The sequence below is a fragment of the Mesitornis unicolor genome, unplaced genomic scaffold (assembly GCF_000695765.1).
Source record: "Mesitornis unicolor isolate BGI_N332 unplaced genomic scaffold, ASM69576v1 scaffold9332, whole genome shotgun sequence".
Taxonomy (NCBI): Eukaryota; Metazoa; Chordata; class Aves; order Mesitornithiformes; family Mesitornithidae; genus Mesitornis; species Mesitornis unicolor.
In genome coordinates, this window is record NW_010171295.1 from 26,064 (window position 1) to 45,898 (window position 19,835).

The window sequence follows — 19,835 nt, forward strand, 5'->3', positions numbered from 1 at the left end:
TAAAATTTCTTAAATACTTACAAGTCATCAGAATTTTTGTCTGTGGTGTGTCAATATGGTAGATGTATCTATTTTTAAGGTGTGTATATGAGATACATGCATCACTATTAACATACTATAATGTCTTAAACCCAAACCGATTTCTATATATGTATCGACATTAATATGTCCAATAGTATGGGCTGCTAATATGAAATATCTTTGCATAAAGATTTAACATCTGTCATTACTTTAGAGGCTGAATAGATGTTACAGCATTACGGGTTTCTAATAGATTAAGAAGGTACCATATGTCACGCATTACCCTGCTTTGCATTTTGATATATGTCAAGCAGCGAATAATCCTGCGCCTTGTCTGAGCAAAGATGGCACCGGGATAATTGTTTTATTTGTTTTTAATGGGAGGAGGTGATTAATTTAAATACTGGAGGGGGCAATATGCTTTTAAAGGTGAGATTTAAAAAAGGGGGGTGTACGGCGGGTAGTAAACCATTCAAATCAACGCGGACTTTGAAGGTGGAGGTATTGTCATAAGCTGTGAACGCCGTGTTTAGGCGTGCGAGATCCAGCAAGAGAAAGTGAAAATAACTGGAGCCTTCTATTCCCTTCTTCAAAGTATTGCGAAGGGAAGTTTGGCAGAAGCTGGGACAGGAAATTGCAATCTGAATACTATTTTAAACTGATCGGGTTAAAGGGCTCTCTTTTACACCAGCACACTTGTTCTTTTATTTGATACTTGAACTCTGAACGTTTTTCTGTGACTTTCTAGGGAGAAGGAGGAGCAGCTGACTCGGGTGACAGAGGTACAGAGGCTGCAGGCCCAGCAGGCAGATGCTGCCCTGGAGGAGTTTAAGCGGCAGGTGGAGCTGAACTCAGAAAAAGTCTATGCTGAAATGAAACAGCAGGTGAGGAGGTCACAATGCCAGCCTTTCTGAAACTCCGTCTCAGTAGGATAGCGGATTCTGATCTTATAATGCTGGAAACATGCCTCACTTGAGAGTGCTACATCAAAATCCTTCACAATGTAGTGTCTTTGCTGGCAAGTCAAAAAGGGACGGTAGCGGCTGTTTCATCTTTCTAACAAAGCCAGAATTGTCATTGTTATAAAGATAGCTGCGGTTATGATACTGATTAGGGATTTTTCGGGAGTGAGACTATAAAGTGTTAGTTTATACACCCCTGTGGAACAGCGGCTGTAATTTTCCGCTTAAATGTGTGTCTCTTCCTACTCTTTTGGGATCGACTCTGTCTTCGGTTAATGAGGTCTTGTAATCAGCCTGAGCCTAAACAGGGGCAGAGCCGTTGTGGCTGCTGGCAGTCGTGGGCAGAGGAGGGGAAAATCCATTTCTCTGTCCCAAAAAATTAGTAGGAGTTTATGTAAAAAGGTTTTGGTGTCTTAAATTCCTCATGGAGCAAACAGTAGTTAAACGGTTGTCCCTGGGACTTTACAAATGCAGCACGATGAGGGAAATAAGCAACAGGTGATCACAAAGGGGAGAAGAGGGAGCATGAACTTACCTTGTCGAGTGGTCGAAATCTCTGGGCAAATCTCAATTTTACCTGACCATGCCCTCAGTTTTCCAACCTCACCCATCACAGCCAAACCTTGCTGTTAACAGTCTGATACTGTAATGCGTTTCTAAGGATGCTGGCTTATAATTTAGCAAAATCTCTGTCATTCTGGTGGCGTTTTTTTTTCCTGAAAATCTTCAACAACAGTGAGAAGTTAAGTAAGGCATTGCTGATATTTTCAAGACTGGTGCAGACAGCAAATAACAGAGTTTGGAAATAAGAAAAGCAAGAGCAAACTTGTAAAAGCAAGATTTGTTCTGCAAACTAGGCCCATGAGGGCAATACGACAAATCCTACCATTTCAATCTGACTTCTGTGCTGGGAGACTCTCCTCCAGCTTCTTCACAATGACTTTAAATAATATCTTATTTCTGCTCCAAAAGGGATAGAGTCTAATTCGAGAAAGACTAATCATAGTTTCATTCACTGAAAGAAAGGAAAATAACCAAAAATAACCCCCTGAAAAATCCCAAACAAAAAACAACAAATGAAACCAATCCAAACCAAAAAAATACGCAGAAGAATTTGGAAAACTTTAAGTCAGTTGTCATTTAAGAATTACTGCAGATTTCTGTTGGAGTATTGCTGCGTTCTGGGAAATTTTGCAAACGTTTTTTGCTGTACTCCCAAGAAGCAGCGGTGGGTTTATTCCGTCCCTTCTTGCATGCTAAAACACAGAAATAGTAAATGATACCGTGCGGTTGAGCAGCGCTGTTCTACAGGAACCAAAGTTCAAGGAAATACATCAAAGAAACACTACTGAAGCTGTCTTCATAGCTTTGTCCTCCTCTCATTCTCCCGCACGCACATACTCTTTAGATAAATCACCCGCTAGATTGTAACGTATCGGAAAATCCTATTTTTTTGTGGTGAGGTGGAATGTATTACTTACAAAGCAAAAACGGTAGTAGCTATAGCAACGCTGCACTTTTAGCTGCAGTAGAAATACCCGGCTTCCATGTTTTGGTGTGCGGTGAAGTTAATTATGGAGATAAGTAGAACGGGGTCTGGCATTTTCAGTTCTTGTAATCAATATTTGATTCATTAGTTTGGCTCTGTGATGTTGTTTTGCCATCTGTTTCCTATTTTGTCAAGGCTGTGATTATTACGGGTCACCTGATGCACACTGATGGGTGAGCGGCACATTTTGAACTGTAAGGTCTGTGTTTTTTTCCTAATAGTAACTAGCAAAAGGAGAAACAATACCTGTGTGTCACGGCACTTTAGATCTTGTGTTTCCTGATCAAGAGCCCTCATTGCACTTGGAGGAAATACATGAAAGTGTCCTAATGAGTAAAGCACAAAAGCCAGTAGAGTTAAAGAGTCTTTGCATATGTTTTTACTATTTCCTTTCTTAGAATGTTTTCATTCTCTGAAAGAAAAATAAAAATCCTTTAATAAAGTAACAAGATATCTTATTTTTCTGTTTTTTATTGGGCTGAATAAAATATGGCTATGAACATGCAACTTGAGTAAGTTTGGAGGCGGAAGAAATTACTCATAAAATATTCATTGAAGTCCCTTCATAGCAGGGAGTAGCAGTGAGGTTCAAGAACTACTGGAAGGATAACTTGTTCCTTTCTAGTCTCTTTTTCCACTTTCTATCTGGCCAACAAGTCCTACTCTTACATCTTCCTCTCTCGCTGCTGTATTTCCCAATAAAATGCTTTTCCCACTCCAAGTGCTGCCTTTTGTCCTCTTTCCTGGCTCAGAAGTGATGTCTGGGCCAATTGGCAGAGCCGTCTGTTGAAGACACAGCGGTCCCTCAGGCCAGGCAGGATTTTGGCTTCTGGTGCAGGAATTCAGAATTTCTTCTCTTGGTACAGCACATGGACCTCCTCACCCTCTTCTCTCTTTTTTTACGGAGATTTTGTTTACTATTTGTGTTGGGACCTAGAGCTAAAAGTAATTGATGAGTGTGCACTGCAGCATAGGACTCTGTGTGTGTATTTTATATATATATATACACACACACACACATATATATATAATATATATTTATAAATTGCAAAAAATATACATTTTATATATATGTGTGTGTATATATATATATGTATATATACATCTGTTCATTCCCCTGGAAGCATGCCTGATGTACAGCTAACAGTTGTGCTTTTGATACAAAAGCCTTTGTTAATTGGGTTATGAAATTGCTTCCTTGATGCTGTGTGCTGGAATCTGTGGACTCATTACTCCTAGGTGATGACTATCTTCAGAGAACTTTACTGGCAGCCAAATAATTATCTTTTAAGTTATTTTACTGATTTAATGTAAATTTACTTTAAATGTGTAGTTTGTGCACTGACTCATGCATTATTTCCCTCGAATTTCCACAGGCAATATGTTTTTGAGTGAAATACATTTGAGTCTTAAATATTTCTAGGAAAAAATAGGAGCTTAACTTTGATGGGAAGTTCACCGCTGTTGAGTGAAAAACTGAGCCAATACTTTTTACTCTGGGAGTGGCGTGGTGTTGGTGATCACTATGTCCTTAAGAAACCAATAATCCGGTATTCACGTAGTAGTAGTATAATTCTCAGTAAGTTATATTCACATCTTTGATGGATTGCAAACACCTGTAGAAACGCGAGAACATCTTAAGCTATGCCTTTTAAAAAAATAAATTAAAAATTAATTTTTAATCAAATTTTAAAAAATTCCCTTTCTTTTACCATGTAGATGGAGAAGGTGGAAGCAGATCTCGGCAGATCCAAATCGCTCCGGGAAAAGCAATCCAAAGAGTTCTCGTGGCAGTTGGAGGAGCTGAAGCAAAGATACGAGCAGCAGGTCAGTTGGTTTGCACCTTCACATGGAGGGGAAGGACATCTTTCTGTGCAGACATCGATCAGCTCCTGTGCCTTAACCCTGTTCTCGCCATGCGTTGCTGCTCTTTGCATAAAGGCAGAATTTATAGATATGCAGAGTTTATGCGATGAGGAACGAGAGGGAAAAAGTCTGCATACAAAATATTTTTGTTTCCTCTTCGCAATCCTTTGCACCTCTGACTTTCAGATGATTTCCCAGGCTTGCAGGTGGCAACACCTATTTTCATAGCGGCCAGATGAAACTCTTTAATGCATTATTTGTTTTTCTTCGTGTCAAGAAACAGCGTTTTATTCTTTTTTATCATTTTTGACATGGGGAGTGTTCGTATGAATGCTTGTTTTGGCCCACGGGTAGCGATTTACTTTATTGTAATGTAATTTCAGGGTTGGGAAATATTCAGGAAACATTTGGGTGGAGACAAGAAACTTGAGTTCAGGAGCGTTGCGAAGTGTAAAGGGAAGAAACAGAAATAGCAGCAGATGATGGAATGGTACAGGCTTGAGCAGCACGCAGCTGAAGGGGCCCATCAGACACTTGTGTAAGGTGGAGCTTTGTCATGAAACTGAAGTGGCGTCTGCTTGGTAACATCTGCTAAAGGATTGAAAACAATTCTTTGATTACTTTATAGCCCACAAGCTTAAAGTTCCCTCTTATCAACGTTTTCGCGTGGATATAAGTTTACATTTCCACTAGGGAAATGTGGTTTCATTTCTGTTTATCTTCACTGCTGGTAAGGGGATGAGATGCTGCAGATGGCCGTGGTCTGTCTGGAAGGGGCTTTTTCAAGTAATTAAGGAACGAGCTCACTTTGGTAGGTGTTGAGAGAGACCTTCGTCTGCTTGGGAAGAACAATGGTGGGGTTTGTGCACGGCCTTCAAGTTATATTTAAATAAAAGAGAGCTTGTTGGGGCAGATCAAAGTCTTTTCCTTATCCTCACTCAGAATTGTCAACATTACTAATTGGGTTGGCCCTGGCAAAGGGTGAGAAGCTGTCCCGTGTCATAGCGAGATGCATCCCCACAGGCGGTTTGTTTTACTGGCTGATATTGTATTTGTGATTCTTGTGTTTAACAGTTCAGGGATAGTCCAGGTTGCAGGGACATTGGGTTTTTTGTCTCGTGGGGTTTGTGTCGCAGATGACCTTTTGTGGAAAAGGCAGTAAGAATGCTACCTCTGTCATGATTTAGTGTAAGCTATGGGATAAAGGCTAGAAATCACAAGTACACTACTGTGGAATTGTGGCAGTAGATTGTCTTCAGATAAATCATGTGAAAGGCGTTGCACTAATTGCTTGCACTGAAGGTGAGGAAGTTTGCTGTGTAAATTAGGACACACTGAGGGGAAGGCCATGGGCAGTGTTGGGTGTCTGCCTTTAGGTGAATTTATTTATGGAATGTTATCTTTACATCGTTTTAGTGATGTGGTTCATTCACGTTTTTCTTTACACTTCTCATAATTTGTGGTGTATCTGTAAAGTCCAAAGTAAGCATTTATTCAAAGATTTTGTTCCCACATTTAGGAACATAATCTATAGAGATAAATACCAGTCTGCAGTTGCTCAGTTGTTATGAGAGTCCTGTTCCTACCCACAAGTGGTAATTTGTTTGCTTTCCATATACATGGCGATAGCTTCCACGCCATAGACACAATCTTCTGCCAAATGCTCTGCTGGTTTTGCACACTAAAGGAAAATGATAATGCATGCACTGGTAGTGTCGTGGTTTATTCTTTATTTGCTTTGTTGTGTTATCATGCCTATCATATTCAGACGTTCTGGAGACTGGATTAAAAAAACCAACCCAAACCCAAGAAATGAATGTGATATTTAAAACATTTTTGGTGAATCTTTTTACGTTGGTGTTCTGTAGCAATGTTCATATTGTGGTAAACGTCAGAGAAGGCATTTTCCAAAAAGATGAGATGTTTACTGCTTCGCTTTTATTGTATTTAGGATAACTACTTTTTAATGTAAGAAAGAACAGCTACACTTCATGACACATCACTGAAACCCACGGAAAGGGTTTCAGCACTAAACAGCTGAACAATGAGACACTCAGAAGAATTTTCAGAGGAATCCTGTTTATGCCCTTTGAAACAATTTCTTTCTCTTCGTACTTCATTTGGAATGGTCTTGGGAAGCTTGCGAACATGAAAAATATGTGACCCTTCCTGCACATTGCAATGCTTTATGGCTGGAAGTGGTGTTTTTTGTATTGTCATCTCCGCAGTACAAAGCTCCTCCAGCCCCGCCACGCAGACGAGTGAGCTCAGCTCTTCCACTCTTAAAATTTCCTTTCAGGACTTCCTACTTCTCTTTCTCTGTATTAGTCTATTTATGCTTCAGAACTTCTAAACCAGTTTTAAAGCCGACTTTTCCTTGCCTTATTTTACTTCGTATTCCTTTGGTTGTTACTTGGGGAGGAATAGACTCATTTAAACTGTTTAATTAGGGCAGTAAATTAGGACTGGTGGGATATTTCAGCAGGGCTCTGGTAGACTTCCAGTTGGGAAATAGACGCCCAACCAAAAACTGGAAACTTTGACTATCTGAGAAATGTGGTAATTCCTTTTTGTCTGAATCTAATCATCAAATGGAATTTATACTGAAGGGGAAAGAAAATTGACCTTTGGATGTATTTTGAGTAGGCTGGCATGGCAAGTGGTTGCATCCTGGACAATTCAGTTGCCCGTAAGTTTAATCAGGTTGGTAACGAAGAACCAAATGAACCGAGGTGTTATCCAGTTCTCCAACCTGAGAAACAGCTTGGAAGTGCAGGAACTTGGGAGCTGTGGTTTTGCCTCTGCTGTATATGAATGGTTGCCTGTGTTTCACAGGACTCTCCTCGAGTTTTGGTTTCAAAGAGATCACTGATGTGAACATGGGCTGTTGGTTGTGGGGCTGAAAGGTTGCTCTGTCTACACATTAGATATACTGATATATATAGATACTTATCTGATATTTTTATCAATAAATAACCTGATATTTTAGAGAGAGAGATATTTTTATTTTCTTTGAAAAATAATTAGGAAAAAACCATGCAAAATCGTAGCAGTTAATATTTTGCTAGCCTTTCAGATGCATTCAGATCCGTTAATAAAGCAAAGAAGAAATTTTGAATCTTTCAGCGTTTGGTTCCAGCTTCATCTGATTCAGCGCCCCTTTCTTTTGAAGTATCCACTGAGAACACTCTGAGAGAGAAACCGGTGGCTTCTTTTTTTCTTTCTTTAAATATACTTTCGCTCAACTTTGTTCTACTCGCAGCTGTTAGATTTGAAAGTCTATTTTGAAGAAAAAAATAACTCCAGCAGCACCACAGTTCCTATCTGCTGGGAGCAGCTGCTTGCGGCACTTCAAAGCCAGTGGACACCACAGCGAAGGCCTCAGCCTTTCCTGCCTTTGAAATGGTTGCAGTATCTATAGTCGGGCTTTATGGCACCGTCAGCACAGGAAAAAAGGTTGTTTGGCTTTTTTGCACCCCCCCTCCCTTTTTTTCCCCTCCCCTACTTTCTAATGGCACCTTCAGTTCAGCTCGAAATACCTGGGCCGTGTTTCTGCTGAAATCATTGTCTGCAAGTCCAAATGTTTGAAGGAGCGTGCGTCCAAACTTTGCAGTAACCGGGTTTAGGCTGGCAAATTTGACAGGAGAGTGAATTGATTTGCTTTTTTCCCCTATCCACGTCAGTTGGGCACTTTCTAAGAGCACGGGGCGAGCTGTGGTACCATGGCAGAGCGCTCGTGGTGGGACAGGGCTTCACACGGGGATGTTTCACAGCAGGGTCAAGTGTGTCCTCACCTTCATTTTAAGCAGATTTTCATAAATTGTCATGAACGAAAAAATTTCAGTGAACTTTGGGAGATCTTAATGTTTAAATGACATTAGCTTGTCCTTTTATTAAAAAAAAAAATACAGTAATAGTTCTCTGTGATCACTGTTACACCCATTTTTTGGTACAAGGAGTTGCTGGAGTGCTATGACTGAGTGTGTGTGGAGAAAACTGAGATGCAGGATTAGTAAGAGAGCCAAAGTATGAAATTTCATTTTCCTAGCAGGGAAAACATACTATGAAAATGCTGATGAATTATTATCATAGCAGGATGGTGTTACTTGCTGAGTTATGGACAGACTTTCTGAGATGAGGTTACAACCTGGATGTATAAATAGGCCTTTTGTTTTGGTTTGTGTTTTCCTTAACGGTGTTTATTCCATCTAAAAGTGATAATTATTCACGCTTCCATAGCAAAGTGGAAAGCTGTTACGTGATGGCTGAGGAATCTTCCCCGTATCTCAGGAAATCCTTTCTTGCCACATTTATTGTTGGGCTCTGACTTCTGTAAAACCTGTGAAGGAATAATTTGAGTCATCGTGTTGCCCTATTTAGCCAAATAGGAAAGAAACAGGACTCTCTTAGACATACTTTACTGGGTATTTAACAAAATCACTTTGAAATCATGGTAAAGATCAGAGAGTCTACACTTTAAGTTGGGAGCAGGACAGAGGGGTGGTTGGGCTTAAATATGCCTTTAATATTAAAGAAAGAGAGGTAAAGAAGTGCAGAATCAGCTGGTTAAAAAGGAGAAAAGCATGGCTGTAATCCTTCAGCAAGGACAAGTACCCAAGGTAGAGTTTGGAAATTGTTCTTTTTTGGCTTATTTACTGCAGGAGAGGGAACTATTCTTAGGAGGAGAGGAAGAATATTCTTTAGATCTTTTCTGTATCTCTTTTATTATTTTCTAATGAGGTTAATTTAAAGAAACAAGTGAGCTTATCTCAGGTAGAACATGAATTTTGTACTCATAACCATTATTTTTATACACAAGTCTATATATTTAAAAACAAGCATCTCATTCAATCCTAGCAGCACCATTTAATATTAAAGTTCTGAGCTATATCTCACACTCAGTCACTTAAAAATATTCAGAAGTGTTGTTTGGTTTAATATTTCATGGTTGGGCATCTCCCCTGCTAATTTTTAGCTGCTTGACTTTGTGCCAAGAGATTTCACCACCGTTTGGATGATCAAGGCTGAGATGGCGTTGTTTTGCTTTTGCTTAGAATTACAGCAATAATCCCTTGAAACCTGTGTGTGCTACCTATTTTTCGCTTGACTCGCTGCTCGAGTGTATTTAAGTAATAAGCATTGTTTAATTCAGATATTCAAGAGTTCAGCAGCTCAATGCTCTGAAGGTTCTCACTGAGAATTTCCAGTTCCTCTCGGGGAATCTGGGGACAGTTGTGTCTGAACAGTTTGTCTATAGAAGAGTGATATAAAGGCGGTGGCCTCGAGAGAGAGGGGAACATGCAGCATAGGTAAGGAATAGAATAAAAGGTGGTGATCAAGCATTGAACCAAGAAACTGCTGGGACTTGGGGATGGGACTTGGAAAGGAAGCTCCTGAGGGAAAATCAGTTGTGTCTGTGAAAAGAATTTGTGAGTGGCTGTGAAAAACCCATGCAGTGGAGTCTGGAGCTGTTTAGGCTGAGGAATGTCGTTTAGTCCGTGGATCAGGAGCACTGGAGAGGCGAGTCCTGGCAATGGGGTCAGTCAGAGGAGGGCTGTGGGCTGAGGGCTCCATGGAGCACGAGTTGGCTTTTCAGGAGCCAGCGTTCCCTGTTACCTCCTGCTTTCACCGTGGTCACTCAGCCTTTCTCAGGTAGGAAACGGGGAGGATTAAATGCTTCTACACTGGGCATGTTTGCAAGGTCAGGTAGCAATAGGACGAGGGTGTTGGTTTTAAACTAGAAAAGGGCAGATTTAGGTTGGATATTAGGAAACTGTTCTTCACTGTGAGGGTGGCAGATCACTGGCACAGGTTGCCCAGAGGTGGTGCAGGCCCCATCCCTGGAGATGTTCAAGGCCAGGCTTGATGGGGTCTGAGCAACCTGATCTGGTACCAATGTCCCTGCTCACTGCAGGGTTGGACTGGATCAGCTTTGAAGGTCCCTTCCAACCCAACACAGTCTGTGATTCTATGATGGGTTTATAGTTCTGTTGTGTTTATTTGGCATATCACTCTTAGCTCTATTGATCTTCCAGCTGGTGGTCTTGTCTTCAGAACTGCTACAGACATCATCAGTCCTGTCACAAAACACCGTCACCATTTGTGCACCTTAAACTCTGACTCCAGTTTCTTGCTGAAGCCTTTGGAGACATTCAGCTGGACACATGAGCAGGGATGAAAAGCTTCACGTTCATCTTGCTTTGTCCCGGTACCTTTTCTCAGTTATGAGTTCCTGCCACTGCACTTCCATCCTAGCTTTTCTTCTGGCCTCATTCTTCCTTTTCTGTTTCTTCTGACGTCTTTTTGACCGCTCTGTTACCCACTTGAGTGAAGAAAACATTTGCAAAGACGTGCTTGAAATAGAGTATTGCTCAGACAGACTGATGTTCCAGGCGTTTCTTCGCTGTACTTTGTCCAGTTATATTCAGAGAGTCATGAGCCATTTTTAGTATGCTGGCTTAGTTGTAAGGACACAGTCTTTGTAAAAAGCTTTGTTCCTCTCCTCTTTGTCTATAGTCTAAGATAATTGAAATACAGTTTGTTCTTGCATGGAGGCCAAATGAGCACGTTAGCAGAGGCTCTAAATTTTTCATGTCGTCAGCAACAAGCTGCATAAATTTCATTTAATAAATTAATCTAGGATGCACAAATGCTTCCTTTGAACCATCCTAACGCGCGGATGAATGCCATTTGTGCCGAATATCTGAGGAACAGTTTCTTCAGTCATCAATATCAACTTTTCACTTCACAGCTAAAACTCACAAGTGGGAAAAGGATACGAATTGAACCTCCAAGTGAAGAGTGGGTGGAAATCTCCTGGCCGTACCGTCGCTGTTTACAGAACTGTTAACCAGACAGAGGGGTATTTACAGTGTCTCCTCCAGGCATCGGACTTGTGTGTGATGCGGATTTAAAAGCCTGAGCTCCCTGTGTAGTCAACAGAATCGATACGGGGGGAGGATGGAGAGGGAGAATATTCCAGGAGCGTAAATTGGTGCCCGCAGTAAATAGCGACTCGGGCTGCGAGCGCTGCCTCTGAAGTCGGTTCTTGGTGTTCAAAGAAAATCCTTGGATAAACTCTGAATCCCTCAACAAAGACGAGGCAGAGTAAATCCTGTACCGCAGCCTGCTACGAACAGGCGTTCGCAGCCACTCAAGGTGTATGAGTTTGAAAGAAATATCCCTGTTTGCAGAGCACATTGGCTTTGCTGGAGCAGGTGGGGAAGGGATTGGGACCTCCTGATGTTCGTCACAGTGCTAAGGGTGGGTTAATCACAGGGATGCAACTCCATCACCAGGATCTTGGTGATTTAGCAACAAATTCACTAGTATTGGGAAGATGGGAGGCTTGGGGTGAGGTTTGTGCATCCCGTACTTTAAAAATTTTAAAATTCTGAAGGCCTTTGTAAGTAAAAATGTACAGATCAGGTATAAATGTTATACACGTAGTGAGACCATTCAGGTATATTGTTGTAGCGGGGAGGATAAATCGAACTGCAGCTTGGCTGAAGACCAGCTCATCTCTTAGAGACAATTTCTTGCAGTGCTTAGTTTGCAGTTGCAGTACAGTTATTAGGGTTGATTATAAGGTGAAGTATGACACGAAGCACAGTCATGCCATTTAAATTATTGCAGCCTGCAGTGAAATAGAAAGGAAAATGCATTTGCTATGCGTGTACCTTACCCTGCATGTGTTTGCTACCTCAGTGGTAATATGTGATACTGCACGGCTGTATTTTTCACTGTCCCGTTTGCCCTTGACTCATTACAGCCCTTTGATCGTGGGACTACTTTGTCTTCCAAATTATAGCAAAATCTCAAAAAAAATAAATTGTGTGTTTTTAAAATCCATTGAATTCATCTGCTGCAAAGTAGTTGTGGTGTGCTCCCTCGCCTTGCAGCGCAGATTCCTCTTTTCTGCCCAAAGTTATGCTAAGCCGGAGCCCAGCGTGATTAATACTCGATCCTCCCGCCTGTTATATCAGATTACTTTTAGAAGCAGTGTATTTGCAGCCTTGGGTAATCCCCATATCCTCATGAAACATGCACGTTTATTTATAGGCTTAGGAGACAGAAAACGCTGGATTTCACCAGAGTTGTAATTTGGGGATAGATGATGTGCTGTATGCTGCGCTGGGCAGAGGTTTGGACTGGTTTGGAGCAGAGCAATGATAATGAAGACACCTGATTTACAAACACTCCTGAATGCTCATATGATAGAATTGCTGAAAAACAGATGTACTATATCCATGCTGTACGAATGAGCTTAGTTCAGGTCTTTGCCATGCCGCTTGTAACTCACTGGTGGCTTCTCCAGCCCTCAGAAATTCAGTCGTGCCAAAATAGCACTAATAAAGTCATCCTGCCATGCAAAACTATATTTTACATAGGTGTTACTTACAATATTTCTGGAATTGCAGACATAAATTTACATGGATTTTCATACTTTGGAGTCAAATATTTATTGTAGCAGCTCCATTTTTCAAAGAGGCAGTGAGCTAACCAATTTCCTTTCCCTCCTTTGGGGACTATAAAAAGAATTTCAAAGGCATACTTGTTCTTGAGAACAAGTTGAAATTGTTCTAAAATTGAAAAGCCTAAACTTAGTGCGTGATGTAAAAGCAAAAACTGGGTGGTAGAAGGTCTTGTCTGTATTAGGGACTTGAAAAAGGTATCAACATGATGGTATTACAAGTATTTGGCTTCTGAAAATCTCTCCTGCAATCAGCAGGCGGTTTCCTGTGGGTTTTGATGAGATTGTCTCTCGTTTTAGCAGGTTATTGTAAAGCACCTCCACTTTTAGGGGTAGTGAAGTCTACCTGTGTTGAAGCCATCGTTCAGCATAGGGTGGGCATGTTCTACGTGGCCAGATCTGTGTGTGTGTGAGTTTGTGCTGATGAATAACAAAATATGCTTTTTGTTAAGAATTTTGTCATCTTATTTCAGTTCTTTTCTCTGCAAAAGAAAGGGAATATTGTTACATTTCAGGTAAAAGCAGAGATTTAAAAATCGAGGGTGTAATTCTGGCGATGGCTTAGTAAATCGGCTGTTGGCCGTTAGCCTTGGATATGGCTCTGTCATGCTGGTGCAGAGAGAAATAAGAAATGAAGAATTCATGTAAGAGGAGGTGGTAATTTTAAAATACTCATGTTACTTGGTAATAAGAGTGTGTCACGGTAAGAACAGCTCTGGGGTCAGGCAGCCCTGCTTGGTTTATAGTCCAGGAGATAGGAACACATGTACAGAGAAGAGAAGAAGAGATTTTCATCTTTGGGAGGGCAAAATGAGGAAACATCTAAACCACAATGAATGTGATCTGATTATGGTAATAGGGCGCACACTATTATTTAATGAATGTATCTTTTCAGCGTCGCCCCTAATTCCCATTGTGGATATGGTGTTGCTTGTCTGTCTGAAATGTATAGCTCCTAAACCTGGCTTCAAGGCGCTTAGGTGCTGGATTTGAGTAGACATTTTAATGTGGTCTGGTGATGCGGTAAGCATCTTGGGGTAGATGCAGAAAGATCTCAACATGATACGATTTTTAGAGGCGGTGGTTTTGTTATAGCATTCATAAAGGCACTCTCTGCCTCAAAGAGGAGACAGAATCCGTACTGATTTATGAAGAATTAATACAGTTTTCATGCAGCTTCCTGTGATAAAGCAGCTGAAAACCAGCGTGGCTTAGCTGCTGGAAAACAGCATGGGGTTTTTCCACCTTTTGTTGGTATACATTAATATTTTTTTTTCCTTTAAAAAACCACAAGAACAATACAGGAATGAGAGAGGGAGGCGTGGAAGAGAAACTGAGCTTGGGCAGCAGTTGAGGAGAACGGGAGGTTCAGGGGGTGTTCACCAGTGCAGTCCAACTCAGTCACTGCGCATCACTTGTACAGGAACGCAAATTTATTGGTCACAAATGTGGGCTCCTTGTGAATATTCATTAGAGAAGATGGGTTTTCCAGGTCTTTGCACTTGGGGGAAGAAAATGCTCTCACAGAATCACAGAACGTTAGGGATTGGAAGGGACCTCCAAAGCTCATCCAGTCCAATCCCCCTGCTGGAGCAGGAACACCCAGATGAGGTTACACAGGAAGGCGTCCAGGAGGGTTTTGAATGTCTGCAGAGAAGGAGACTCCACAACCTCTCTGGGCAGCCTGGGCCAGTGCTCTCTCATCCTCATCCTTTCTCTCCTGTCTCTCCACCTCTGCTCCCTGCCAAAAACCTCAAAAGCAGAACAAAACCATCATGGGGAACACTTTGCTTTAAGTGGTGATGTTCTTTTTGTTCAACAAATTTACCTTTTATAAAACACCCACCGTCACACTGCCATCCTTTCTGTTCCCACATAGGCTGGGGGGACACCCTGCCTGCCTGCATGGGGGACCCCTCCCTTTTGGCTATTTCCACCTCTTAAATTCAGAAATAATGTTTCTATAATATGAGTGCTGTAGGTGAAGAGATCACTAAATAGAACTGTAATTACTTTGGTTGGGTGAACTGGTGACATTAGTGTGGAGCTGGTTGAAGAAGCAGGATCCATCCCTTGCCCCCTTCCCGCTCACGTTCCCAGCCCGCTGCCATTCCTCATCTTCAGCTAAAAAAGCGAAAACCTAAATAACTGGAGTTCCCCACAACAACCTCTCTTACCCCAGACCTTAAGTGGCACAATCAGCTCAATATCAGAATGAAGAGAAGGAAATATTTGAGTAAAAAGACCTCTCTTGTTGGCACCGTTTCAGGTCTGATTTATCAAGAAACACTGAGCATTTTTTCCCATCGTTCAGGCGAAACCTTTGCAGTTATTTTAGGGAGGAAGAATTCTTTCATTTAGGCGCACTAAGGACGCTGATAGGATCTGAAAAGAAACCGGTTTTGTACACAAACCTTGGGCAAAATCTTGACTTAAAGAACTTCGTGTAAGCATCGCAGGCCTAGTAGAGATAATGTAGGCCTCCTGGGGGGTTAACTCCTTCAGGGACTCCAGGCGTCTGTTAATGAGCTCTTTAGTATTATTAAATAATGTAGATACATTAAACCGTAGAATATTGCATCTGTTCTACTCGCTCCGTTTATTGGAAGGATGCTCCCGGCCATGGCACGGATGACACATTTTGCTTTTAAACCTGGAATACGCCGATCCGTAGTTGGAGAAAACGCGGGGTTTTTTTGCTTCGCTTCAAATTTTAAGCCCAAAAGCCACGCAAACCGCTAATATTATCCCGGAATTGAATGCTACAGCTTTAAGATAAGGTGCCGGGGCGCTCTCGGCGCACACACAGCCGGCTCCTCCCGTTCTCTTCTTTTTTTTCTCACGCTGAAAATAACCCACCATATTCACGATAAGAGCATTTTTTTTCTTCTTCTTTTTTCCCCCCTCCTCCTTCTCCGAAATCCACCAAAACTGAAGAAAAATCCAAGTGACTGTTCTTAGCAGCTGTGTGGCCCGGAGTTCAGTGGGGAAGCGGCTTCCTGCCGTCCCTATTCATCACCTGCTTCAAAGGCAGCCTGGCTGCTCCAGTGTGCAGGCCAGGTAGGGTGCCATTGTGCGCAGGCGGGGAGGATTAGTATCAAAGCTGCGGCAACCAGGCCCTTGGTCTCGGGCTGCCATTCAGGCTAGCGGGGAAGAGGCTAAGACTGGCCAAGGTCACAGCATCCAGTGTGGTGCGGACTGGGAAAGGATCCTGAGAATAGAGGGCTTCTTATGGAATCATGGCGCAAGCTTGCGGCACAGCAGGTGCCCTTCTGGAACACATACATCTGTTTATGTTGGGATAGCGTAGCTGACAACGGGATAATGGAGCTTTGTGGTTTTTATCATTTTCTTTCTTTCTTGACTGGCCAAGGTCACAGCATCCAGTGTGGTGCGGACTGGGAAAGGATCCTGAGAATAGAGGGCTTCTTATGGAATCATGGCGCAAGCTTGCGGCACAGCAGGTGCCCTTCTGGAACACATACATCTGTTTATGTTGGGATAGCGTAGCTGACAACGGGATAATGGAGCTTTGTGGTTTTTATCATTTTCTTTCTTTCTTTTTGGGCTGGGGGGGTTGCGTGTGTATACTTAAGTGAAGGGGAGAGCAGGCTGCCTATTAACCATTTAGGATCCTCAGCCCTGCCGATGCGCGGCGGCAGGGTCCGTACGGGGGGACCGGACACCGAATGCGACCAAGGCAAAAATTTTTTTTAATTTATTTATTTTTCTCCCTCTCCCCCCTCCCTCCCCGTACGCTCCGACATTTGTACCACCAAATTGGTTAAGGATGCGCTGGATTTGCTCGGTTGTCTCCATTGTTGGGATTGTCTGGAGGAATTCTGTCACGCTAAGGGTGGCTTTTTACAAGGTGAGGTAATAGTGACGTAAAAAGAAAATTGCCAACTTGAGGAAATTAAGGGGAAAATTAAGCTGTAGACGAGTTGTCATGACGACAAGGATGTTCTATTGATGAACTGTACTCCTCACTGTCCAATCAGATAGTGGAGCTGAAGCTGGAGCATGAACAGGAGAAGACGCACCTATTCCAGCAGCACAACGCAGAGAAGGACTGCCTGGTCCGAGACCATCAACGGGAAATCGAGAAACTGGAGAAGCAGCTTCGCGCTGCCATGGCAGAGCACGAGAGCAAAACTCAAGAATGCAGGAAACGAGACGGACAGGTAACGATCAATAACGTTTGAAAGGCGGCCGCTTATTAGAAAATGCTAATAATTAGGGTTTCCCGTTTGGTGGTGGTGCACGCTGTGTGAGCATTTGCGAAACTGCCACATAAACGTGATTTTGGTCTTCTTTTTTCTTTTTCTTTTTCTTTTTCTTTTTTTTTTTTCCCGCTTTCCCCCTCCCTTCCCACTGCTGAATAGGGCTTTAACTGCAAAAACCACAGGTAGCCAGATTAAAAATCCCATGGTGCGCTATAACTCGGCCTATTTATAATCTTGTCTCATTTTCTTTCATGATGGATTTGTTTAAGAAAAAAAAGGTATCTGTTCTCCCCCCCCCAGCCCTCACACTCACCCCTCCTTTTCTCCTTCCTGGGCAAATCCATATGAATGATATCTGCTTCGTTCGTATGCTTTTTCTTGTTTCAAATCTCTGCAGGTAACTCGCAAATGGCTTTATTTCCTTTTGCCCTTGTCTTTTTGTTTCAGTTTTGCATTCTAGATTTGCATTGTGTGTTTGGCTACGTGTGTCGGCTGTTTGCTGAGACGATGTGGGTTTGGGCTCGCTTACCATCACGTTTATTTTCCTCCGCACGCACGCACCCCTCCCATCCTCCATCTCTGTGGTCACTGTTGGAAGCCATTTGGCAGAATAACCCCCAGCTGGGGTAGCATTTGACTCTTCAAACTTCTGGATGAAATGCGCACTGTCAGCATGGAAAATGATCTTTATGAGTTTTCACTTCAAAAAAACATCTGATTGCGTTCATTTCAATATATTTTGTAAGGATGACATGGTGTATTTTCCTATACTAAAAAGGCCTGCGATGGCAATATTAAAAAAAAAAAACCAAAGAAAACAAACTAAGGTGATTTTGTAGTTTAAAGACTATTCAGAAAATAATCTTTACTAATCAGCATTAGAATTACTTATCATGCATGGATTATTTTATACCAAAACTGGACATTTTGGTAAGGCATCTTTAGCGACACACGTTTTCCGCGCACCGCCGCCTTCCCTAGGAGATGTAAGACCCTGACATTGAGGCGTTTTCACTTTACTTTCCTGTAGACTGGTAGGCGGTGTCTGTTACTGGCAACTGGAGTGTAGCTAAGTGAAACCCAACATTGAATTTTTCATTGTTTTTGGTTTTTTGGACAACTCGGGCTCTATCGAAATCTGGCTTAAGTAAATCTACTGGAAAACTAACGGCTTGCTGGGGGAGGATGAGGGATTTATTGCAGAGCCAGGGCTGATTTCTCCATTTCCACCATTATGGTTTTCCAAGAAAAACGAGAGGTACTTTTGTGAGAGCGCTTGGGAAGAGGATATTCAGGTGGCTCCTGAAAAAGGAAACCTTGCCCTTTATCCTCCGCTTTATTGTAGGAGTGAACAAAGACTTAAATTGTTAAAGGGACTGGTTTTTACCTTAGCATTTTTTAATTTGGCCCAAGATAGCTGCATCTTCACTACATGGCTCTTTACGAGAGCCTCTGCAAAGTTGCCTCGTCCTCTCACCTGCATTCGTGTGGTGTTTGCGTACAAAGGCAGAGCTGTAGCACTCGGCTGAAAAAACAGGTTTACAGTCCCACAGAATTATCCTGGACATGCCAGCGTTCATTGCAGTTGTCCTGTTGCTCTGTACAACACCGAGTACAAAGGTGAAGGGGCTGTTTTAACCAAATTAACTCTGGGAGGTGCCTTGTAAGTATGTCTCTCTTTTCGTTCTCTCGTGGGTTGTTTCTGGCAAAGATTGGAGCCCAAAGTTTGGTTGTGCTTTCTATTTGCAGTGGGATATATATGTATAGCATTACAGTTACATATATCTACCTATACACATATATAAATATATATAAATATATAATGCTCCTGCAGGCGCGATGTTAAAAAGCTGGAAATTATGGCAGCTCTTAGGAAAATCTGAACAGTTTGAATAGCAAAAAACTTTGGCCTTTTTACAGGGCTTTTTCTTTGTGGTTTGAATATCCCTGTACAGTCACTTGAACATTGCTGCCATGAGAATGACATGTAAATCAGGGAACAAAATGCGATTGCCTTTGACTAGAAGAGCTGCTGTTTATTTAAATTCCCGTAAGAATCTCTCTGCTTTCAAGGACGTATTTTTTCCATTTTGGCTTCGTTCTTGCCTCTGCTCTTTGTATTAGAAATTCACTTTTGTCTTTGCAGTGAGCTCCACAGACAATACTGGTGTTTCTTGTGGAATTATGGCACTTATTTTTAATAATTTTCTTTTAAAATCTTTGCATGTGTTTACTAAAATACGTGTTTTGGACATCTAATGTGCCTGATGGCCAATGTCCTTTATGAACAATGTGGTGGTCTCTTAAAGATATCCCAGGGACTGAATGAATTGATATAGAGATCGCTTTTTGCAAACCTGTTAGATGTGAACCACGTTTGACAGCAGTGATTTTTAGGACGGCTTTGTATGCCAGCGAAGGTGCGATGAAACAGGAGAGGAGGCCATTTTGCTTCGCTAATTGAAACGTCGATTTGCTGGGTATTTCCAAAAATTTAAATAAGAATTAACATTAATCACATACGAGCGGCTTGGTTTGAAGGACCTATCTGTTCAATGTTTGGTGAATGATGTGAAAGCGCCGTTATTTAAAGGTATTCGCTGTTATTCTTTCTTAAATCCTTTTCCATATGAAAGAGTAGCGAATGTTTAAAGTACATATTTCTTACTAAAGACGGCTATGACTGAGCACTGCAGAACAATTTATTATACTGTTACTGGGAAGATTAATTTATGCTT

At 41.9% G+C, this 19,835-nt stretch overlaps 1 protein-coding gene across 1 annotated transcript in view; it reads left to right on the top strand.

Annotated features, from left to right (window-relative positions):
• CEP112 (centrosomal protein 112kDa) overlaps positions 1-19,835 on the top strand; it is a gene marked incomplete at its 5' end in the record, with an annotated part of 126,781 nt that overhangs the window by 24,823 nt on the left and 82,123 nt on the right. Inside the window, 3 exons of the mRNA XM_010179993.1 lie at positions 770-905; positions 4,252-4,359; positions 16,873-17,055. Coding sequence (XP_010178295.1) covers positions 770-905; positions 4,252-4,359; positions 16,873-17,055 — 427 coding nt within the window. The remainder of the gene's footprint in view (positions 1-769; positions 906-4,251; positions 4,360-16,872; positions 17,056-19,835) is intronic.